This window comes from Microtus pennsylvanicus, chromosome 3 (genome assembly GCF_037038515.1).
Source record: "Microtus pennsylvanicus isolate mMicPen1 chromosome 3, mMicPen1.hap1, whole genome shotgun sequence".
NCBI lineage: Eukaryota > Metazoa > Chordata > Mammalia > Rodentia > Cricetidae > Microtus > Microtus pennsylvanicus.
In genome coordinates this window covers 67,568,419-67,594,124 of record NC_134581.1, presented here as the reverse complement: position 1 = coordinate 67,594,124, position 25,706 = coordinate 67,568,419, and the positions used below count along the sequence as shown (strand labels likewise).

At 43.8% G+C, this 25,706-nt stretch overlaps 1 protein-coding gene across 1 annotated transcript in view; it reads left to right on the top strand.

The window, feature by feature from the left end:
• The first annotated feature begins 13,136 nt into the window (after window positions 1-13,136).
• Exph5 (exophilin 5) overlaps window positions 13,137-25,706 on the top strand; it is a 72,489-nt gene continuing 59,919 nt past the window's right edge. The window contains exon 1 of the mRNA XM_075965896.1: window positions 13,137-13,427. Coding sequence (XP_075822011.1) covers window positions 13,309-13,427 — 119 coding nt within the window. The 5' untranslated portion in view covers window positions 13,137-13,308. The remainder of the gene's footprint in view (window positions 13,428-25,706) is intronic.

Below are 25,706 nucleotides of genomic sequence, written 5' to 3'. Positions count from 1 at the left end.
AGTAGTGGACATTTTATTTTTTTATTGATTTTTATTGAGCTCTACATTGTTCTCTGCTCCCCTCCCTGCCTCTCCCCTCCCCCTTCAACCCTCCCCCAATTTACTCAGGAGATCTTGCCTTTTTCTACTTTCTACTTCCCATGTAAATTAGATCTATGTAAGTCTCTCTTAGTGTCCTCATTATTCTCTAAATTCTCTGGGATTGTGGTTTGTAGGCTGGTTTTCTTTGCTTTACGTCTAAAACCCACATATGAGTGAGTACATGTGATAATTGTCTTTCTGTGTCTGGGTAACCTCACTCAAAATAATGTTTTCTAGCTCGATCATTTTCTTGCAAAATTCAAGATGTCGTTATGTTTTTCTACTGTGTACTACTCCACTGTGTAAATGAACCACATTTTCCTTATCCATTCTTTGGTCGAGGGCATTTTCGTAATACCTTTTCTTGTTGAGTGCTTTCCTGCAGCCCCACACTCCCCTCCTCCCCCCTCCTGCCCTCTTCCTCCTTCAGTAGTTCACCTCTGATTACACGTACCAGGTATAACACAGCACTGAAGGAAAAGAACTGATTGCATTCTAATACTTAAGGCCAGAAGGAGAAGGGACTCTTTTACTGTATAAATCCTTGTTTATAGGCTTGGACTGGGCCCCGTGTGGCTGTAAATTTACATGACTGTTTCTGAGTCAATCTTTGGGAAACCACTCCTAGTTTGTATCTCTGGATGTGTTGGGTGCATTTTTCTCCCTTGTGACTATTAGTCAAGATATGTTATTAATTTTCAAGTTTGTCTGGTCAACCCCTGGACCAGAAGAATGTCTGGAATGGCACATATCTTGTAACCATCGGAAGTATAACAAAGTTCATTAAGGCACCAGCATATTTTCATCAACATAATAATTAACTTAATGGGGTTTAGCAAAGCCTAGAAATTAGTCGATTCCAGTTCATTTGTGCTCAAACTGAACACTTGAGGGCTGGCAAGATGGCTCAGCAGAAGAAGGTGCTTGTGGCCAGGCCTGATGACCTGAGTTCAGTCTCCAGGCCCACGTAGTAGAAAGAGAGACTCAACAGCGTCAGGTTGTCCTCTGATCTCCACGAGAGTGCTGTGGTACTAGCTTGCCCACACACACAGATACATAATCACACACACAATAGTAAATTTAAAACATTGAAAAAAATGAACACGGTCCTAGAAATGGCTCAGCCTGTGAAAGTGTTTGTCTTGCAAGCTTGACAGCCGGAGTTCAATTCCCAGGTCTCACAGTGGGAATAGAGAATAAATTCCCAAAAGTAATCCTCTGCCTCCAAGGGATCTGACACCTTCTTCTGGCATCCACTGCATGTGCACACAGGTGATGCACATAAACTCACTCACGCATATACGTATGCATTAAAAAAAATAAACATTCTTAAATTAACAGTTATAGAAGACAGTCTACGTCAGGGACCGTGAGTGTGTTTGGCGTGTTTTTGTGTTTGGCAGGAATATTCTGCTCCCTGGGGAAGCCCCCACCCCATGCCCTTTGTAGGTCATTCCTGTGGTTCCACAAGCTCATCTTTACATTGTATGTGTCATCCGATTGTCAGCTGACACTAAGCCACCAACAATGTGAAACACCATGCTTAGCAAAGGAAGACAGGTAATGCCATAAAACAGGTGATATGAAGACCGGGACATGTGTACAGTTCACGTGTGTTTCAAGCTTGCCTCATGAATCAGAAGAAACAAGGAACAAGATAAACAAGGGACCAAAAGCAAGGACTTAGAACTCTTCCAGGTTACCTTATGGGGTCTTGATCAGTAAAGGTAGATCAGAGCTCAGCCCTGATGATGAACTTTGGAATATGAAACACAATTGTCCATCCCTATTCAGTGGAAATAGGGATTTGCCTACACACATTCCACAGTACTGAAGAACTCCAATCTTGGCTCTGGTCACATCAAATGAACAGTAACTGGACCTACTTTAAGATCTAGAGTCATAAATGAAAAACAGAATGTTCATGTAGATTGATTTAGAAATCACAGACAAGGCTGGGATGTGGCTCCGTTGGTATGCAGGTAGCCCTGGGACTGGTTTCTAGGCACAGAGAACAGGAAGCACAAGGTTGTCTTCAGACACGTAATGCTTGGGCCAATCTACATAAGACACCATATTAAAGAAAAAGTCACAGGGAGGTAAAAGCCTTCCAGGTTAGTGTTAGTCAATGCTTGATGAGATGGAAGTGGCATATTAATTAATTGCAACGAGCCAGCTAATTGGAGGTTGCAAAGGTACTGTTGAGACCGATGAGAAGGCTAAAGATGTGGAAAGGAAGACAGCATTCAATTTTACTCCACTCTTTCCTCCTGGGAGGACATTCCTTTCACCTAAAAGGACCTAGGTTTCATCTTCTAAGTTAATACTTCCTTTCATGGCCCTCCACTTCTCTCTTTATCTATTTGCAGTTTGGAAGCAGCATGGGGCATGGTCTGCTCTTCCCACTAGCTCTCTACATTCCAAGTTATTCAGGTGGTAACCCCATGAGGGCAAAAGCAAACTTAATGGGTTGACATTCTATTGCGAACAAATAGAAGCTGTGATTGTTGGAGAAGTTAGCTACCTAGAACTCTATAGTCAGAAGCTATCTAGAACTCTATAGTCAAGAGCTACCTAGAACTCTATAGTCAGAAGCTACCTAGAACTCTATAGTCGAGAGCTGCCTAGAACTCTATAACTGAGAGCTACCTAGAACTCTATAGTCGAGAGCTGCCTAGAACTCTATAACTGAGAGCTACCTAGAACTCTATAGTCAGAAGCTACCTAGAACTCTATAACTGAGAGCTACCTAGAACTCTATAGTCAGAAGCTACCTAGAACTCTATAGTCGAGAGCTGCCTAGAACTCTATAACTGAGAGCTACCTAGAACTCTATAGTCGAGAGCTGCCTAGAACTCTATAACTGAGAGCTACCTAGAACTCTATAGTCAGAAGCTACCTAGAACTCTATAGTCGAGAGCTGCCTAGAACTCTATAACTGAGAGCTACCTAGAACTCTATAGTCGAGAGCTGCCTAGAACTCTATAACTGAGAGCTACCTAGAACTCTATAGTCGAGAGCTGCCTAGAACTCTATAACTGAGAGCTACCTAGAACTCTATAGTCGAGAGATACCTAGAACTCTATAGTCTTGTTGAGAGCTACCTAGAACTCTATAGTCGAGAGCTACCTAGAACTCTATAGTCGAGAGCTACCTAGAACTCTATAGTCTTGTTGAGAGCTACCTCGAACTCTATAGTCTCGTCGAGAGCAACCTTGCTGTTCTTCGCTCCACCCCATGGAAGGGGGACTCTTGCTTGCCCTGCTCTCTTTAAATGATGAGCAGATGACCCAAAATCAAACAAAAGATTTATTTGCAAGGTGTAAGCTGAAGTGCACACAAGTGTATCAGGGTCCACTGTCTTCTAATAAGACACGGAAGCAGGCTCAGTCTCCAGAAGGAAAAATGCTCCAAGAATGGAGACCATAGAATGCTAGTTAGGTACTAGGCACTGTGAAAAATATCAATAATTTAAATTCAGACTGGGCATGATGACACCTGCCTGTAATCCCAGCACTGGGGAGTCTGAGGCAGGAGGATTGCTATAAGTTTAAGGTTGGATTGGGATGTGTAGCAAAACTTTGTTTCAAAATCTGTTTCTGAGGTCAGACGGTAATGGTGAACACCTTTAATCCCAGTACTCAGAAGGCAGAGGCAGGCAGATCTCTGTGAGTTTGAGGCCAGCCTGGTCTATAAGATCTAGTTCCAGGACAGCTAGGGCTGTTCCACAGAGAAATCCTGTCTCAGAAAAAAAAACAACCAAACAAAAAGAACCTATTTCTGTAAAACACTTTCAAGTTCTCAAAAATAGTCAAGCAAAATGGCTCAGCTTGGAAAGGTGCTTGCCACATGTGTGCAATGGCATGTGTACACATACATGTGTGTGTGAACATGCCTGTGTGCACACACACATTAAAATAAAATATACTACTCTCTATGAAGTTTTAAAACATTTAAATCCAGCTAAACTTGGAACTCTACAGAGGTTTTCAGTAGCAGTATAAAAAGACTTGCTCAATGCCTGCCCCCTTTGACTGCTCAGCCTGCGGGTGTTCAGTAGTGACTATAGCTACAGCTATGTACAGTTTCGGTACTGTGTTAATCACATCAAACAGATGATATTTTTATGTAGTTTTAAACCTTGTCCTTTTCTTTTCATCAAAATGAGAAAATATTCAACTCTACTGGCAAACTCTCTTTAAACTGTACAATGAGGAAAATAAAACTTCTGGCTTAGTTTGAGCCACCATGAGATTAGAGGTAAGTGGTATCTTAATTGCAATGATCCAGTTAGTTAGAGTCTGCAAAGAGGCTGTTGATCACCGTGTATGGGAAAAGGAAAATGGAACATTCCATCTCCCACACTGCACACACACAGGGATAACACAGACACACACACGCCCACATCCAGCCCTGTGGAGAATGTCAGGGTGATAGTCAAATATGGAAACAGTCTTTACACACACGCCCACACACAGCCCTGTGGAGAATGTCAGGGTGATATTCAAACATGGAACAGTCTTTAGTTAGGTGTGGTTATACCTCCTTTTTCTTTTACAATGTTGGTATCATACTATAACTTCTCTGTAAAACAATTTTAACCCCAGCATCACAAATGATTTAGGGTGAGTTCCTCTCAGAGGTGAGAGTTCTTCCTGCTTGGAGTCAGAGAAGGTGTGTCTAAAGATCCTTCCCTGTCCCAGAATTGGCAAGGTGGACGGAACAGTGTGAGGGACAGTGGAACAGAATCCAGTTGGCCACCTGACTGGGGAGAATCATTCCCTCCCCTCATGTCCCTCTCTTCTCCTCTCCCATTCCTCTCTTCTCCCCCACCACCTCCTATTATTCCTATTCCTTCTCTCCTCCTCTCCCCTTTTGCCTGTATCATCAGATTCATCCCACAACCTTCTGAGGTGGGCTCCATCATTACCCTTTCCTGGCAGGAGGTGAGATTGCCAGCCCAGTCACACATCTAGAGTTATAATACAGACTCCCAACTCCAAGCCCAGGCCCTTAAGACAAGATATAATCTCTCCAGCCTTGCTTACTTGTCTTATCAGGCTCCTGTGTAGTCTCCAGTATTCTTTGATGTTTGTTTACCAAGGTCTATAAATATTAGCTTAGAGTATGCTCATCTCTCTCCTGCCGAGGTGTCTAGATGCTTACCTCTTCTTAAAAAGTCCTTCTCCTGGCTGTCTCAAAGCTGGATCCAGACATCCTTTTTGTTTGTTTGTTTGTTTTGTTGTTGTTTTTCGAGACAGGGTTTCTCTGTGGTTTTGGAGCCTGTCCTGGAACTAGCTCTTGTAGATCAGGCTGGTCTTGAACTCACAGAGATCCGCCTGCCTCTGCCTCCCAAGTGCTGGGATTAAAGGTGTGCACCACCACCGCCCGGCTCAGACATCCTTTATGTAGCCACTTACTTGTCTGTTCAGAGTCGCCTTCCTGGCCACTCCATGCAAGGAGTCTCCTCGCCTTCTCCCAGGACTTCCTCTGCCATTTTGCCTTGTTTGTTTTCTTCATGTCACTAATCACACTTAGAAAATATATTATCTATCCGTTCCTCCAGGAAGGCACACTCGATGAGGACAGCTGTTGGGTGTTTTGTAATTCTGTGTTTCAGGAACCTGGCGTAAGACCTGACATAGGATAGTTGAGGCCCTTAGTCCCTAAGCCACAGTATCTAGGGCAGTGGATTATATCTTACATGAAGGTGACGTAGATTGCAGAGACAGCATCTGTCTATGCCTTACCCACATTCCTTTCAACCCTATATCCCTTGGAGGATGTGCACTTACTTTCCTGTTCCAGCTCAAGTCTGGCTTCTTCTCCATTACTTTCGACTCAAGCGGCATCTTGCCGTCATCTTCCTGCCTCTCACCACCCCTCCCAATTTATTTGGATCACCATACTTATCACCTCTAAACTTATGCTGTTGTTTTTTTAACCTCTGCACATTAGAAAGTAAACAATGTTCTGGAGAAGACTGCTGCAGAATTTCCAGAACGTTTCCCAACAGACAGATACTCACAAATACTTGTTCATCAAGCCAACTCTGGCCAATTATGTGTCTCTTCTTGGTTCTAATCATTTGGCCATTCAAATAGTTTGTTTTGTGTACATCTGTGACAGAGTCTCAGGTAGCCCTAGACTGGATTCAGACCTGCTACGTAGCTGAGTCTAGCTCTGAACTCCTGATCCCCCTGCCTCAGCCTCCCAGTTGCTGGGATTACAGGCATATGTAACCACACCTAGCAAGCCTACTAGTTTTTAAGTGGATTTCTTTGTTTTTTCTAAGTTCCTAATTTCCATGTCTAGTCAATTTTCTCTTCTGAGAATATAACTTTTGCTTTTATTTTTACTATATTAACAGAACCACAACAGTATGAGGCTATACAGATACTAGTGTATCTCTTTGCTTTGTCCTTAATTAATCACTATTAGTTATGACGTTGTTAATAACTGAAACAAACTAATTCTTTATCACGCAAAGTAAATCTTCATAATCCCACTTTACTAAGGTTTTTCTAGGGTTGTTTGGTTGATTGGTTAGTTAATTTTGATTATCAGTTGGTTGGTTGATTGATTGGCTGGTTGGTTGGTTGGTTGGTTGGTTGACTAGTTGGGTTTTGTTTTGTTTTGTTTTGCTTTGTGCTGTTTTTGGACAAAGTATTTCTGTGTATCTCAGGCTGACATCAAATTCATGATCCTTCTCCCTAATCTCCCAAGTACTGAGGCTCTAGGCATATACCACCACACTTAGTACTAGTTTAGAGTAAGGCAGGTTAGTTTTAGCCATAAACCATCTTGAATTTCACAAAGAGGATTTGATCACAGATTTTCTTACTCTGATTTTCTGGAGGGGTAATTTCTGGGATTTTGTTAATATTGAAACGTAATTATGGGGGAAGGGGAGAAAACAAGGGCTCATATAGACCAGGCTGTCCTTGAACTCTGGCTCTTCCAGTGCCTTCCCAGAATGCTAGAATTATGGGCTAGAATTACAGACATGTACCTCCACACCAGGCTGAAACAGTCTTGTATTTCTGGAATAAACTAGCCATTGAGTATTTCTGTCTTCTTTTGTTTTCTGGCTCCTTTGGACCTTCTGCACATCTGTGGTCACTGGGGTGACAGTGACTCATTTGTTGGGTTTATGTCTGTTTATTGAGCTGATTTTTTTTTCATGTTCTGCTATCAAGGTAGCAGTGTTCTCACTGAATATGTGGAAATATGATGTTTATTTTTGGGGTGTTTGCATAAACCCCAAGGCCCATTGTCTCCCTCCTTTGTCTTTTGAGTAGATTAAGAACACTGAAAACCATGAACGATGTCAGGGTTGAACACTGGACCACACAGAAAAGCATGTGCTGCTCAGCCCTGGGTTCTGCCCGGTTCTAGTGTTTTGTTTTAGGGAACGATGCCAGGTAGGACTTTTTTAGATTTAAATACAGATTATCAAACTGGCTTGAGTGAGCGAGGAGCTCTTATCTCCTGACTTCATCCAGGGCTTTGGGTTCCCAAATGCTATACATATGCCATCTGTCACATCAGGCCTCAGTGGCTTCCTTAAATGCCCCCGACATCCTTACGAATCCCTCATGAAGTTCATATTACTCAGTTGTCCAACATATTGCATTGTCCTGGGGAAGTCTATGCAGTCATGCAGGGGACATTGTACATTATAGAACACTTTTATATAATGTCATTTATAAAAATCTAAACATAAAATCATCATATGAATAATAAATAAACATTAAATAACCAACAAATGTTTTGTTCTTTTATGCGTTCTTACATTTATACATGATGGACATTATTATGGGGAATAAAGACCCCTTCGTTTTTCTGAGGGGACTCCCACGAATGGAGTCTCACTGAACCTCTCTGCCTTACCAGTATTTGTCCCTTTCCAGGGTAGGAAGAGGAGTGAGTTATCTGACTCAGGTGGTAAGAATATGAATTCTTTCCTGCATGCTTTTCATGGGGAGATGCTCCTCCATTAAAAAGCTGGGAACACTTGGTAGCTATTATCTCTGCCACACAGCATCTCCAATGATGTCCGCTCCCAACGCAAACCTTGCTCGGGTCTTCTTCCTCGAGGCGGACTGGGAAGAGTTGACAGGAAAAGCCCCCACCCTGCAGAACTGCACCACATGCTTACATTAATCTCCACCGAGAACAGTAAACCCGAGCGCTGCGTCTCCATTTGCGGCAATCTTCATGGCCATCTTTTCAGGATTTAGCACCACGGAAGAAACAAATAAGTGGCTGGCTCTGTGAGGACATTTCTGGAGGGTTTGACTGAGAGAAGACCCTACTCTAACTGTGGTCTTCCTTGCTGTACAGGCCTGGAGTCTCAGACTGATTAAAAATGAGAAAGCAAGCAGCATGCACCAGCATGCATTGCTCAGGGCTTCCTGACTGTGGGTGCAATGCGCCCAGCTGCCGGAGGCTCCGATAACCGCAGCTAGTGACACCCATCGCTGCATATCTTCCCTGCTGCGACAGGCCTCACACTTTGAGCCAAAAAGAGCCCTTCCTTCCTGAGTTACTTTTCTCAGGCATTAAGTTATAGCTGCAAGAAAAGTAACTGATACATCTTCTATATCATTCCTGTGTTATGGGTCCCAGTTTTTTCTCAGCCCAACAAATAGTGCTGCTTTGACAATCAAGAATTCATGCTCTTGCAAATGTATGGAAATAGAAAACACTATCCTGAGTGAGTTAAGCCAGACCCAAAAAGAGGAACATAGGATGTACTCACTCATATTTGGTTTCTAGCCATAAATAAAGGACATTGAGCCTGCAATTAGTGATCCTAAAGAAGCTAAATAAGAAGGAGAACCCAAAGAAAAACATATAGGCATCCTCCTGAATATTAACCCTCATTAGGCGAGAAAAGGAGACAGAGACAGAGACCCACATTGGAGCACCAGACAGAAATCTCAAGGTCCAAATCAGGAGCAGAAGGAGAGAGAGCACGAGCAAGGAACTCAGGACCGCGAGGGGTGCACCCACACACTGTATCGGGAACTCACCAAGGCCAGCTGACCTGGGTCTGAAAAAGTCTGGGATAAAACCGGACTTGCTGAACATAGCGAACAATGAGGACTACTGAGAACTCACGAACAATGGCAATGGGTTTTTGATCCTATTGCACGTACTGGCTTTGTGGGAGCCTAGGCAGTTTGGATGCTCACCTTACTAGACCTGGATGGAGGTGGGTGGTCCTTGGACTTCCCACAGGTCAGGGAACCCTGATTGCTCTTTGGGCTGACGAGGGAGGGGGACTTTATTGGGGGAGGGGGAGGCGGTGGCGGGGAAGAGACAGAAATCTTTAATAAATAAATAAATAAATAAGAATTCATGCTCTGTACATTGTAGGCATCGCTGTGTCCAAAGAACAATATTTATAGATGCCATTTATTAAATATAAGCTCTGTGTTATCTCTGCTAGCTGCTTTATGTCACCATTGAATTTTTATGCTAATCCTGTATGACTGGTTCTGTCACGATCTTCATTTTATAAGTTAAAAACAAGAGGAAATGTTTAGAGAGTTTTGAGGTCTGTTGTTTTTTTTGTTTTTCACAGAATCGAGACTCTGTAACTGTGGATACAGGACTGAGCCTCAGGGGGATTAAGACGGAAGTTTCTATCTAGATTTGTAAAGCCAGTTACCGAAGAGAACTGTGAAAACTGAAGTGAACGATTACACAAACTCTGTTCTCGCAGCCTTCCATCTCCTCATTACTAATAAAGGCCCAACACCAATGTCTTATTTTCAAGCTGACATGTATTTGCTTGTTAAGCTGAACGCTGCCACCAAGCGCACCCCATAATCTGCTGTTGAAAGAGAGTGTGCAGGGAGACGGGCCAAAGTAGGTAAGGAAGATAGTACTGTGAGAAAAGTCCCCCTGACCCTCAGTGCTACTTCACAGTGGACCACCAGGGTCAGAGGGACTTGCAGTGGCCAAAGTTGAGACATTCCATTAAGTGATACGATCTGCTCTTCTCTTGGCTCAGTGGTTATCAAGAATCCCTCTGCTGGGATTTGGTCGACAACCTGGAACAGATAGACCATGGGAGGTTCCCAAAGATTGTTTGTTCTTCTATCCAGCTGTTAGTATTAAAATCCAAACTGATGAGTATCTCTTTGGCTGAAAGGCTGGGAAGGAGGTTGCCAAGGTTGCCAGATGCTAAGATTGCACACAGCTGGTTGAGTAAGCGCTAGCTTTCCTTTAAAGCCCTGTGGTCATAATCCCAATGAAGCCATTCTAAGCAACCCGTGCGGTTTGCTGGGCAGCTCCTGTGGCCCCATCCACCAAAGTTCTCAATATAAAATGCCAGAATAAAACTTCCCCAATAGGATGCCCTATGGAGCCATAATGAAGGATAAAGCATGACTTGGTGCCAATGATGAAGCTGGTCATGAAAGTTCTAGGCTCAGTCTTACTCCCTGTACACCCTTTGCTGAATCCATCCTGTTTGCTCTCTAGGTTTTGGTAACCAGATTTAAATAAATGACTTCTCTGTCCCTTCTTCAAGGGATCCAGTCCTTGCAGGGTACTGATTGCCCCATGAATGAACTGCAGGTACTTCAAACTCCATATATGTCTTTCTTCTTCTACCTATTCTTCCTTGTCTCTGGCCATCAAAGTCATCTTCTGAAAGCCCAGTTCCAACTGTGTCATCATCATCTCCCTCAAAACCTGCGCTGGCTGTGCACTGATCATATAGTACGGAGTATATTCCTTAGGACAACATTCACAGCAGATCTTAGCCTTGTTTATTCTTCCTGTGCTCTGTAGCCCAGCGCGCCTAAACCTTTTCACTGCTGTTCCTCCTGAAATCTTTTGAAAACTAATCACCCCTCATGAAATGCTAATATTATAGATATATTTATCTACCTGTGTGTCATGGGTATATCTTTGCCTTATACATAAAAAGGTAAGATTTTCCTCCTATTGGAAATGTATGCTCTAGGCTGAGGGTGGTGGTACATGCCTATGATCCCAGCCCTTGGAACATGGAGCAGCAGCAACAGCAGATATTCAGGGTCGTGCTTGCCTACATACCTCAGCTACAGGGATTGTGAGACCAGCCTGGGCTACATGAAACCTTGTTTCAAAAATAAAAGAAAATGTATGTTTTAACCAAAGCAGATCAAGTACTTACTAGTCCTTGTATACATACCTGTACTTTTTAGCTTCAAAGTTTGTGCTCATCGTGGCCACTGATCAGAGAGAACCTGGGAACCTGGGAAGATCCCGAGAGTGCGTTTCTGTGATCTAACCCACTGCCGTTCTCCTTGCCTAGAATAGAGTTGTATGTCTTCTCCCACCTCCGTCTGTTTTCTTCTTCAAACCTTACTCGTCCTGTTTCAGCCCAAACGCCACATCCTCTGCACTGACCCATTTAGCTAAAACTAATTTCTTTTGTATGCTCAGGGGTACTTTAATACTTCAACTGTTTTTAACAAATGTACAGATACGTGCACATAAGCGCAGGAACCCAAGGATATCAGGGGCATCAGATCCCCCTGGCGCTGGAATTACAGGTGGTTGTGAGCTGCCCAATGTGAATGCTTAGAGCTTGATCCAGGTGCTCTGCAAGAATAGCAAATGCTTTAACCTCTAAACCAGCTTTCAAGCCCAAGAGATTCTTTTTATTAAGTGATTATATCTCTATTCATGCTAAGTTCTTCACGGGGATTATGAGGAAAGGACTATGTTGTTTAGTGTATAAACAGTGACTTCATGAAACAGGATCCAGAATAGTTTAACTGCAATTAGTTCACTGATTAAAAAAAAAAAGTTGGAGGTGAGGGGGCACAACTATCCACATTAGAAAATCGGTATGTATACCTATTAAATGAATAAAGGAACATGCAAGAATAATTGAACAGTGTGTGACATATTTCAAAACCACCATCATTAACATAGGGGCAATTTATGAAAGAGTTCTGTGTTGTACAATGGATGCGTTGACTGGATCCCCACTTCATGCCGATAATAGACACCCACAAAAAGTCATCTCAAAGGGTAGCTGTCCCAACATGCCACCAGTGATAATCAAAATAAGCCATGGGGCCAGAGGCAAAACCAGCCATTTTTCACTTCGTGGCTTTGTTTGTTTTTCTTTTATGGGGGTTAATTCAGGAAAAGATGGTGTGTGTGGACAGACCGTGTAGATGTTAGAAGCTGTCACCATCACATCAGAAAGGACCAACTTAAAGGTGTTGGGACATACATGTTCATTGGATGAAATTGTTTTTATGTAAAGAAATGTGTTTTTTGGAAAGGCATTTATAATAATAAAAAAAGCACACAGATGCTCATCTTGGGAAATATCTGACTTTATTTCATCATGGAATAATTGTCTTTCTAGGAAAAGCGACGTCTGTGATTGCACAGGATTGCAATGTGCTCCAGACACAGGTGCTTTCTGATACCCTTGGCCTCGGGGCCACCTTCTAGAATAACCTAAGTGGGGTTTGTCATTTGTTAGCTTACCAAAGTCTGAGAACAACTTTCTCTGAGACAGTGGGAGTGTGTTTGGGAGGGCAGCAGCAAGATTGGCAAAGAACCCGTTTCTACGGGTAACCTGGTGCCAGTCCTTCTTGAGTCCCTCTGAGACAAACGGACCTGGAGTAAGTTTAACCTTTCCTAGTCTTTCAAACGGGGTAACCCTCCTGCTAACCCTCAAACTCCAACTGGCTGCTTTTAGTCAGGGAAAGACAGGATTAGTTAGTTATGAGTCGTTTTCCTTCTGTCTTTCTACTAGCCGAGCTCAAGTTCTTCCAGCCAACAGCAGCAGTCAAGCAAATATTTTGGGGCTAACACTTAAGGATAAGCCTCACTTAGAGACAGAATTATGTAGGCTTGTTTGCTTAACAAGTCACATAGAGGGTGGGAGGAATGGGGGGGAGGAGACGCGGCAAGGCCCGCCCCCCCAGATGCGATTGGCTCCTTCTCCCCATTTAGTCACTCAGTTTGCATCTCGGTTGGACAGGTTGAGAGAAACATGTCATTAAGGTGTTGTCAAAAGGAGCCCTGTATGTGTGGGCCGGTCCCTAGGTTTGTGGTTTTAGCTTTTCAAAGGCGCGGAGCTATTATGGGCTATGGGATCAAGTTCGGGAAAACTAGTCTTCTTTATCTTGAAAAATGGCTTTGTAACACGAGGCGCCAAGGAGCTTAAGTACACATAACTCGCACACGGGAGAGAAAATGACGAAAGTTCCTCAGGGGTTTGATTTCAGTTTCCTAAACGAGGAAGAAGCCAGGAAGATCCTCCAGGTTCTGGAAAGAAATGAGGAACTCCGAAGGGCAGAGAAGGACAGGATCAGGTAGGAAGCGCACTCCTCCTGTGTGTTGGGGCGGGGGGGGGGGGGGCTGGGCCTGCATCTGGGGGGGAAGTCTGGGAATCCAGGGAACCGCTCTGCTCTCCCGGGCACCTGCTGGCACCCTGCGCAGTTGCTGCTACCCGGTGGGAAGACGGAACCTGTGTGGTTTTCTCTCTGTGGGTCTCCAGATGCCTTCCGGGTGCTCTCTCCAGGTTCTCCATCCCCACTGGGATTGACTGTGAGTCTCCGCGGGGAGGAGGGAGACTGTAGCTACTTCTTCGCATTTTCTGCGCCTAGGTCCCCATCTGTTCAGGACACCTGGGCGAACCTCGGCTGAGAGAAGTTCAGACATCTCAGGGGTTCTGGTGCCTCACAAGCCACTAGGGAAGGGCTCTGACCGTTTGGGGCCCGTGAATTATTGTGGGGCATTCCCGAGAGCTGGATCCTGGCAGCTGCTCCCTCCAAGCCGGAGGCCCAGGGCGGGAGATCCAGGAACTTGTCAGAGTCCTGCGTGGGTGAATGGGACTTAGACACGTGGGGTTGGCTGCGGTGTGGTGATGTAAGAAGGAGTTTCTACGGGATTTCACCAATGACCTTATTATTAAATACAGTGTTATAAGTAAGGGAGGGATAAGTTACTAGCAAATTAAATTCAGAAGTGGTTAACTGGGGGTATAAATCAACCTTCTCCCAATCCCTGCTAGGGTAGGGACCCACAGACCTAAGTCTTCTGCAGCAAACTGTGGGTAGAAATCCAAGATATCCCTCAGGCTGCAATGTAAGACATAAGCTGGGGTTTAGAAAGCTGGTGAAGTCATCAGGTTCCCGGTTCCTCCCAGCCCCTCCCACGCCCACCCGTCTCTCCCTTACCTCAAAAGAAACCCCTTCAAGAACAATCTTTAAATTGGGGGATGCTTTTAGTCTTTGCAGAGATGGAAGACACTGTGCCCGAAGCTCCATCTTCACCCAGGATTCTGGGGGACAAGGGGGAGGCTGCAGGGCAGGGGGAGGCCACACATTTGAAGTTTCAGAATGGAGATCTTACCACACTCTGCTTCTGAAAATCAGGCTCCATCCCCTCCGGCCGTGTAAAAAGTCTTCCTTCTGAAAACAGTGTGTCTGCACCCATATTGGCCGTACAGGCATCACCCCTCTCAGAGATGGACATTAGACCTGCATAGGGATAGCTCAAAAGCATACACAATCCCCAGGCTCCCAAACTGTAGTTCTCAATGTGTTATTGGGAATGTTCTTTGTCTCTTAAGGGAAGGTGGCCATTATGTATGAGGGGAAAGCAAGGGCAGAATTAGGAAATGGTGAGAGGGAGGAGAGCTTGCATTTAGGCACCAGCTTGGCCCTTTTTAAATTATAGTCTTGGGAGTTCCAGTGGCAGTATTCATACAAACCGGTAGTCCTAGAAATACTGATATAATTTATTTTAAATTCCATTCAAGGGTATTTATTTTGTACTGTATTAGAGTTATGTAAAACATGACACCTGAAGGGAAATGGACGAAGGGTGTGTAGGGCGTCTTTATACTAATTTATTACTGTTGTGTTTATATTGTATGGGTGTGGTACATGTGCGTGAGGTGAGTGCATATGTGTATGCATCTGCATAGTCCTGGAAGCCAGAGGAAGATGGCTAGTGTCCTGCTTTATCCCTCTCTGTCTTATTTCTTTGAAACGGGGTCCCTCGCTGAACCTTGAGTTAGGCTGGCTGGTGGCTAGCTATCCCCATCAATGCTCCAGTCTCGGTCCCTCACATCTCTAGGGTTACAACCCTCACATTTCTGGGGTCACAACCTTCACATCTCCGGGGTCACAACCCTCACATCTCCGGGGTTAGAACCCTCATATCTCTGGGGTTACAAGCATCTACCACACTTGGATTTTTATATCCTCTAGTGCTGACTCAAGTCTTTCGCTTGCACTGCAAGTGCTCTTACACCCCCCCCTCCCGCTCCTTTAAAGTAGCTTTAGAGTTGCCCCAGCCCTTGCCTTATGCTTTCTCTACTGCAACTCATGTTGCCCACATCAGTTGCCTTTAAGGAAAATGGGTCTATGCATAGTTGGCGAATGCTGGAAGATTAGCTATTGTGTGGAAGGCTGCAATACATCTTCTGATCTCATGACGCTCAGGTCATAAATGAAGCACCAACAGGAAGAGCTACAATGCTAGTATGAACATCAAGCTTAGAACTGTTGTGTTAAACTACTAAAATGATCATCCAAACAGCTTGAAACGTCACCACTGCTGACACATAAAACCCCTTCAAGGAAAGTAGATGGTGTCCAAAGCAATGACTTCTGGCACCTTTTCTCCTGCTTACTTCTTGGCTCCCTCTCTTGAATACCCCTATCTCCATGGGATTATCTACCATCTTCCAGCCCATGTTCATTCGTCTCTGTAGCAGACAGTGGCCTCCAGAAAGGACTGGGTATAGCTTGGAACCCAACTGTCTCTTCTGCTTCTTATCTCAAGAAGTATGATCATTATATTTTCCAAATAAAAATTCAGGATAAATGACTTATAAGAACCCTGTAACTTCAAACAGCTCAAACCTTTGAGCTGTCTGAGAGATGTTGGGGCCTTTACGCTTCCTCAGAACCAACTTCAAGAACTCTTGAGTAGGACAGTGAGGGGCTAGATAGGGGAGTTTAGCTGTTTGATGATGGATTCGCTTGCGTTTCTTATAGATTTGAGATGTCAATAGAAGACTGAAAGGAATTCCTATAGTTAGAAATATAGGATGGCACAGTTACACAGGGCCAGAGGGTTCGGATATAGATGTCAAAACTACAGGAATAGCTGAGATCCCAATGTAAAAGACAGGTGCCCCGCCCCTGACTCCCCAAGTGTTCTTAGTCATGCAGAGATGTCCCCGAATCTTCATCAGCCCTTGACCTCTTTGGCTCCAGTTTCTGGGAGAGGATTTGCATTTACTATTACAGTGGTTTTAATAAATTGGAAATTCATTCAAAATTTTAAGGGAACCACCAAGATTCAAGTTGATAAGTAGGCAAAAGAGAGAAGTAAACCAATCACACTTGAATATACATCAGAAATAAACAAAAGAGATGGGGAAATGTGGAGTTGCAATCAGAAAGGAAAGTTAACTTTGAGATACCCACAGTAAGCATGTTATTAGCGTCTTAAGTAGATTGCAAACCTTTTCCAAAAGTTTTGTTTTTATTATTTTTAATTGTGCATATAATGCATATTGGTGTGTGGATCTGTGCACGTGAGAGCAGGTGCCCATAGAAACCCCAAGGGGGCATGGAGTCCTCCAGAGGTGGAGTTACAGGTGGTTATAAGCTGCTTGATATGGGTACTGGGAACCAAACTTGGACCCTCTGCAAAATCAGTCTGCATACTTGACTGCTGAGCTGTCTTTGCAGTCAACCCTAGTGATCAATAGCACATTTTGGTTAAACTTTACCTTTGACCCAGTTTTCCATCTCTTAGATATTTCTCATCAGTAGGAGGCTTAAGTAAGAGGAAATAGCCATAGCTGCCTTTATTAAGTACTGCCTTTTATATAATAACAGTAATTATTGTCATAATAACAGCAGCTAACATTTATTAGGCAATACTGTATGCCGGTCGTCACAGAAACATGCTGTACAGATTTAACAAATCTTCCCAATAACCATGTTAGGCACACTTTTTAGTTTCCATTTCACAGAGAAGGAAGCTACTTATAAAAGTTGAGTATTTTATCTAAAGTAAGTAACAGAATAGAATTTGAATCTAAGTCTGTCTTAGAATTATTTTTTTTTCTGTCAATGTTGAATGATAGTCACAGCCATTCCCTGGGACACGTATTATGATATTTAACAAGAGCAAAACACTTGCTCAGAGTCCTTTAGTTTACAAAGTACAAATCACAAATCTAAAACTTGATCCAAGATCTATCTGGCTTTAAATAACTTTTCTTTCTCCCATATTGAATGTATATGTATTTATCTGTATATATTTACATCTGTATGGACTTTTATATATTTGCTTTTATTTTCATCCTATAGCTGATCCAACAGAAATTTTTATTTATCTTTCTTGAAAGCTAACAATAGGGCTGGAGAGTTGGCTCAGTAATTAAGAGCACTGGCTGCTCTTGCAAAGGATCTAGGTCCAGTTTACAGCATCACATGGTGGCTTACGAACATCTGTAACTCCAGTTTCTGGGTATCTATCCGCCACCTCCTTCTGACCTCCACGAGCCCTAAGCATGTACACCGTGCACATACAAACATACATACAGCCAAACATACACATAAATTTTTTTAATTTTTTGAAGCAAAAATAGATAACAATAATTGTACTGAAGGCTGCCGCTGGCTGGGAACTTGCATTTTTTCTAATTCTTACAATGTTTTAAATCTCCAATCTCACCAGAAGCTCCCAGCACATAGGATATAGCTTGCGCTAATAGCAGCAAGCCAGGAAGTGTGTGTGGTGTGTCTCTGCACACCATCAAAAATGCACTACTGCTGCAAAAAGCATTGAAGTGACACTCTTGCTTTGCTCATCCAGCTGGTAGTAAATCCACAACTGAAATCTCTAATCTGAAAACACTTCCTATTTCCACTGGCTGTGGAAACAGAGAACATAATGACCCTAGGTAGTTATATTGGGTACTTCTAGTATTATTTTGACCAAAAACAGAATATGCTTCATGGGATTTACTCTGGTCATAGCTGGAGAAGGCAGTGTCCATGATGACAGAGAAGGTGTGAAGGAGATCATGGTTGTAGGAATGGGGTTTGTATTTCATGTCGGAGGACCAGGACGTAAAGAAAGAAGAATGCTAGAACTCAGCTAGCTAGCTGTCTCGTTCCCTTTTCTTCAATCCAAACCCAGCCATGGGATGGTGTCTACCTCAGCCAGGGCCAGCCTTCTGCCCTCAGTCAACCCTCTTGGGGAACACCCCACAGACATACCTAAAGGCATGCCTCACTAATACCCAGTGGTTTCTTTTTCATAGATTCCCTGGGTGAGAGTCATTGGGTCTCACTTGCCAGTCCAGTCTAGCCATTCGGGAAATTCCAGGCTTAGTGAAGAGACCTTGCCAGTAAATAAAATGGTAAAGAAGGATTAAGGAAAACAGTAACGTTCAGTAGGCACACACGCACGCACACACACACACAAAATGCCTATTGCACATTTTCACATCAGTATCTTGTATTTTATTTACTTATTTGGAGGGGGTGGCATGTGTACACATGTGCACAGTACATGTGGAAGTCAGAGGACCATGTGCAGAAGTTGGCTTTCTCGGTCCATCATGTAGGTCTCGGGAACCAAACTCAGGTGGTCAGGACTGGGGACATCTTTACTCAGTGAGCCATCTCTCTGGCCCTATATACATTTAAAGTTTTGAGATTGTTTATTTACGTGTGTGCACAACAATCACACACACGCGGGTGTGCATGCCCCAGTACTTGTGTAAAAGCCAAGGACAACTTGTAGGAGCTGGTTCTCTCCAGGGGATGGACTCTGGCTGTCAGACTTGGGGGAAGGTGGGTTCTCCAGCTGAGACTTCACACTGGCCCTTTCTATAGATACATTACATAAGGCTATGCTCCAAACTGTTGAAATAGTTATATCTTAGGAATAATATTTAATTTCCTTTCCTCCTTGCTTTTGAGGTCTCTCTTGTTATTTCTGCTGCTGAATATGCCAGGCTGCCTGGCCCATGAGCTCTCTCTGCCTCCCATTTCCTACAGCAGTGCTAGGCTCACAGGTACAAGGTGCTCATTCCCAGGGCAGTGTTGAGCTCATGGGTACAAGCTGATCATTCATCCTTTCTGTGGGTTCCAGAGAACAGGCTTGAAGGGCTTTTATCCACTGAGCCGTTTTGCAGCCTTCTATTCATTTTTGAGGCAGGATCCCCTTTATCCCAGATTGCCCTGATGTTTTTTAAACAAGAAATGAACTTGTCAGATCCTATTCTTGAATACATATAGTATTTTCTAAGATATTTTCCATAATAACTACAGCATATTGCATTCCTATGAATAGAATATGAGAGTTCCTGATTTTGTCTTAGTTACTCAGGCTGCTCTAGTGAAATGAACACCTTAGATTGGGTAATCTATAAACACAAGAAGTTTATTGTCCACAGGTCTGAAGCTGGGAGTCCAATACCAGGTCTAATATTGAATATCAAATGTTTTCAATGTTTTTATTTTACCCCATCTTATAAGTTTGTGGTATTATTATATTCTATTTTGCATTTCCTAATGACTAACGATGGTAAACATTTTCATGTAGCTATCTGCTTTTCATCTATTCTCTTTGATGTCTATTCAAATCTTTTGCATATTTTTGTGTTGCTCATTTTCTTACTGTTGGTTTTTTTTTAATTTCTATATATATATATCCTGGACACCACCTTTGTGGAGTGCAGGGTTTTACAAGCATTTTCTTCCCAGCTGTAGCTTGTTTCCTAGTATCTTTACAGAACAAAAAGATCACTTTGATGAAAACCAATATACAGGGTTTTCTTTTGAGAATTGTGCTTTTGGTAGCATTAGGAGAACTTTTGCCAGACACAAAAGCACAGAAATCTTTCTCCTGTGGTTTAAGTGGATTTTCTTTCAAGTCTGATGTATTAGATGGTTCCATTTTTGAAATATTTTCATACATAGTAAGCAGTTTAGTTGGAGCCTCATCTTATTTCCTGGCTATGAATGCCCAGTTGTCCCAATATATTTCTTAGAAAGTCCCTCCTTTGCTGACCTGCTTCTATGCCTTTGTAAAAATATGTATTGGGTTGTGTTTCTGGACTCAGCCCTATTTTTGTGTCTATATGCTCTTTCCTTAATAAATACCATTTGCTTGATTTCCATGGTTTTGTAGTAGATCTTAACATCAAAATTATAAAGATAATTATTTTGCTTTTTATGTTCCTTCACTTTTCTGTATTAGTCTTAGACTTATCTGTGTGTTATTAGTGCAAATCCACACTAAGGCTCTTGGGTCCCAATATTTTGCTAAACTTACATAGAGATGGTTTTATTTCTTCTTGTCTGACAGGTATGTCGTTTTTCCTTAGGGCTTCCAACATGGCACTGAGCAGGGCTGTAGGGGTACACATGCTGGGCTTGATCCAGAAGCTTCAGTCTTTCGGCATTAAATGTGATGTTGGTCACACTTTCCTGACAGACACTTTGCATTAGAGTTTATTTCTTGCTGCTGAGATTTTTGGTCAAATGCTTTGAGACAAAAGTTAATGCATCATGCGGTTTTGCATTTTTAGACTCAATATGGTGTTCACGGTCATCACCTTTAAAATATTAATATTGTTGCAGAAATGAACAGTGTTTTTGAAAATGCATGCTGGCCTAACCTCCAGTCCCTCAGTGTGGCCCTTGGAGAGAGGGCTTTCACATAGGTAGATGACTGAAAACGGGATCACTGAAGGGAATCCACAGTAATGACACTAATATCCTCATTTAAAAACTCTGGACACATGGAGCAGACGTAAGAGAGAAACCATGTGCAAACTGACATTACAGTTACACAGAAACGAATGGTCAGGAACAGGGCTGGTCATGGCCTGGTCATGTGGAGGAAGCAGGACCCTGCCTCACTTGATCTTGACCTGCAGACTGTAGGACCGTCCATCCATCCATCCATCCATCCATCCATCCATCCACAGTCACACAGTTTCTTTAGTATGACCCTTATCCCAGGACTTTCTTACTGTCAGGCTAGCACACACAGGCACATTCTCAAGGTAAGCCCCATTGGTCAAGGGTATATCGCTCCTATAGTTAAATTGGTTTGCTAATATTTCCTTAGTTTTGGCATCTGGACTGGTGAAAGATACTGATGTACTGTCTTTCCTATAACCTGTTGTTTTGCTTTATTTTTGAGACAGACGTATGTGTAGCCCCGTCTATCCTCACATCCTGCAGTCCAGGCTGGTCTCAAACTTCTGATCCTCCTGACTCCTTTTCTAAGCATTGGGATTACAGGAATGAATCGCTATGGCATGCTTAGGATTTATATCTGGATTTTTGTTTTGGGGTTTTTTTTGTTTGTTTGTTTTCTATGTTTCTTTGTTTTTTGGTTTTGTTTCATATTTTAAGAGAGGGTTTCTCTGTGTAGCTTTGGAGCCTATCTTGGAACTCACTCTGTAGACCAGCCTGGCCTCAAATCCACAGAGATCTACCTGCCTCTGCCTCCCAAGTGCTGGGATTAAAGGTGTGCACTCCCCATGGGCCAGCTGACTTTTGTCTGTTTTAATGCTGAGTACCTCTGGCTTTCTTATGGATTCTCTCCTATTCCTGTGAGAGGGAATGGAGCTTCTTCTATAAGCATTTGGGAAAAGTTCCGGAAATAGAGTTTTATTTTCTCAAAGATTTTAATTATAAATCAAATTTCTTTAATGAAACCAGGCTTTTCCAACTAGATTTCCCTGCATAAATTGTGTAGATGACAGTTTCAGAGAAATAGTCCATTTTGCCTAAATCATCACATTAATTATTATAAGGTTTTTAGAGTGTGTTTCTTGTGGGCTACATTAATAGTGTCTTTTTGACACAGAGACCATTTCTATCATTGCATGGGTGCGTTTATTCAGGTCTAGCATTTTATTTCCTATTTGTTTTTTTATTCCTCTTTTTCTCCTCTCCTGCCTGCAACATTAAAATATTTTAAATACTTAATATTAATTTTCTGTGGGAAGCAGTACACATGTGCCACGGCACACAGTGCGGAGGTCAGAGGACAATGGGAATGACCTTGTTCCCTTTTTCCACCTTGTGGGTCCCAAGGATCAGACTCAGGTCCTCAGGCTTAGTATTTTTAAGTATTCTTTTCAAAACTGTTTACTGAAGTTTTAACTGTTTTTAACTGTTTATCAGTATAATATATTTGGTAGTTGCTCTGGGATTACACACACACACACACACACACACACACACACACACACACACGTCTTTTTACAGGTAACTTGTAATCACTATTTTGCTGGGGTTACAGGCAGGTGCTACCACAGCTGGGCCCTCTTTATACTTTGTAGTTCCCTGAAACCTCTATCAGTCCTCTGTCTTTTTGTAAGATGTAGAGAGAGGGGGAAAAATATCAAAGCTGGGTGCGGGAGTTGCCACATCTCAGAACCTCAGCAGAACCCATCAGAGCGGTCTCCCTCCCTGGGTGTTTCAGCAGTGAGCATGCTTGCTCCCAGAAGACCCCTTTCCTGCACCCCAAATCCAAACTAAGGCATCTTCTGGACCCTTCTGGCTAACTCCCGTCCCTTCTCTGGGAATCAGTTAGTAGTTTCTGGAAACCAGAAACTACTCTGTATAAGGTAGTGAACTGGCCTTGTGGCGACAAACAGAACCAATGGGGAGAGGGGGAGTGATGGCGAGTCAGAGGAAGGCGGTATGGTACGGGGAACCTGCACCACTGGGGGTATAGACGCCAAAGCATGCTGGGGCGTGGTTCTTCTGGGGGGGGAACCTGCACCACTGGGGGTATAGACGCCAAAGCATGCTGGGGCGTGGTTCTTCTGGGGGGGAACCTGCACCACTGGGGGTATAGATGCCAAAGCATGCTGGGGCGTGGTTCTTCTGGGGGGGGGGGAACCTGCACCACTGGGGGTATAGACGCCAAAGCATGCTGGGGAGTGGTTCTGCTCAGGTAATGGGGAAGAAAAAAAACAAACTTCTGATCTGTTGTGCTGGCCAATTTCCAACCAGCAATAGTTAAGGAACCGGTTGGCTTGTAAAATTCCTGAATATTTAGTAATGAGATCCAGTGCGAGCCAGCTCTAAGAGTCACTGTTTTATACACAAGAGGGTTGGGTGGTGTTCTCTAAGATTCCGGGTCCTGCAAAAGAAAGAGGAGCCCTGGTGGGTGTGAGCCAGTATCTGGAGATGATGCAAGAAGGTCATTTGCAGAAATTCCCTATCTAAGTCAGTCAAGAGAGGGGAGCAAACCCTTGGCTTCCATCTTCCTCCTTACCTATCAGTTCCCGCAGGACCACAGTCAGAAGCAGAGGGTGCAGGCAGGTGTCACCTCTCAGTAGGTCATATCCACCCCTTCTTCCTTCCCATAGTTTTGCCTCTCCTCTGTCGCAGTTTAGAGTCTTTCTCTTAGCGCTGCTCATCCACGTTCGCTATCCTGTCTGAAGGTTCTCTGGAGCATCCCCCATACGCAACACTGCTGTCCACATCCCGTGCTTTTCTCTTTGCTCTTTCCCTACACCAAGTACCTTGGGAGGTGCCCTATTCTGCTGTGGCTTCCCCAGCCTGCTGCTTCTCTCTGCCTTGCTCCCTTCCGTGTGGAGCAGTCCCTTCCCAGAAGGGACTGTGACCAGGCACTATCGTACATGCAAAAGACAAGGTCTCTGAGCATAGACTCAGGGCAGGGCCCCTTAGGTACTGGAGGCTCCGGGTCTGAAACTGAGAATTGAAGAACTTGAAACTGAACTCCTTCAGGCACAGGCTGCTCACACACCATCTTCCCAGACCTCTGGCTCTGTTGTCCTCCAATGGGATGATCCTCCTTGGCTCGGATTCTGGTTGAGGGTCATGACTGTCATGCCAGTCGCTTGCAACTCTAATCAGCTGCTCTGAGTGAGGCCAGACACCCGCTCTGAAGTCCCTCCCGGGTGAAGCTTCGTGCCTACGCAGAGGCTGAGGCTGTAAATGATTGAGTTCAGCTGAAGTGATGCAATGCTGTCGTGGCAGACATGAGACTTGCCTGTCTAAGGGACTAGCTGTGCACCTGCCTTCTCCGTGCTTACTCAGGCCCTTGACACATCTGCTGGGCATGTTTGGCATCTATGATGACATGTCCCAGGCCATGGTGATTCTTAGCTATGGCTGATCTAAGAAACTGTCAAAACTACCAATGTCTGGCCCCACCTCAGTATTAACTGGTTTCCTGCCTTCCTGCCTGCCTCCTGCCTTCTTGCCTTCTTTCCTTCCTTCCTTTATTCCTTCCTTCCTTTCCTCCCTCCCTCCTTCCTTCCTTCCTTCCTTCCTTTCCTTCTTCCTTCACTTCCTCCTGTCTATCTTTGTCTTTTCTTCTTCCTTTCTTTTTTTACTTAATGTCTGAGGTTCTACGGTTCCACTTACCATGAATGTGAAGCTCAGTTCATGAAGAAACCACAAGTCTTGGAATGTAAATTCTTATTAGAGAGGGTTGGGGTCCAAGGAGCCTACTGGAAGCTTCAAGGATACAGCATGCCACATGTGCTGGGCTTTTATTGCCTGCAGAAATACTGTACAATCATCAAATCATGCTTATAAGGACTAGGAGGTTTCGTTTAGTATCTCACTAGGGTGGACAAAGACAAAGGAGTATGAATAGAAAAATATGAAAATATAAGAATCCCATACATCTCAAGAGAAGCCTATTTCAGCTCCTGAGCACAGATCATTTCCTTCTGTCCTTAGTGAGCCGAGGCTCAGAATGTCCCTAGGTGCAGAATGTGTTTCTTTCTCAGACAAGGCTATTGAGAACATCATTTGTTCTTTGACAATTTCATCCCTGTATACAATATATCTTGATCGTGCCCAACCCTGCCCCCCATCCTCCTGGACACAGACCAACACATCCTCCTCCCACAGGAATGGTCCCCCCGAAACCACCGAGTCTAGTTAGTGCTGCCAACTGGAATGTTGGCTAAGTTTGTTGGTTTGATCTTGTGCAGGTCTTATGCAGATAACCGCAGCTATGGTGTGCTCATCGGCACAATAGACACGTTGTGTCTACAAAATACCATCCACAGCACATTTTCCTAGACTTGTGTGCTTTCCCACCCCTTTTTGGTGACGTTCCCTTAGCCTTTGATGGAGTGGGTGGTGTAGATGTCCTGGTTATGGCTATGCACTCAACATTCGCTTATTCTCAGCTCTTTGTTAATCTGTATTGCTGCCCACAGCAGAAAGAGGCTTCTGTGGCCAAGGTTGAGGGCAGCACTAATCTATGAGTATAACCATAAATATTTAGAAGACAGTTTCTAACAAGTCCGCTTAGCAAGAGAACAGCAACAGCTCCCCCTGGAGCCCATGACCTCCTGACTATGGGGTGACAGACATATGGAGCAGGCCTTTTTAAAGCTCCTCAGATAAGAGTAACATACGTTAAGGGACCTGACAGCCCCTGGGCCCTTGGATCATGTACTTCAACTGTCCCGTCTTTCCTCCACTCCACTCCACTCCTTTGCATGAGTTGAGAGAATGCTAACATTTCAGGAAATCCTGTGCTAGGGAGGAAAAAGCCTGGGGTCCTGGCATAGACCAGTTGAGGAGACTATC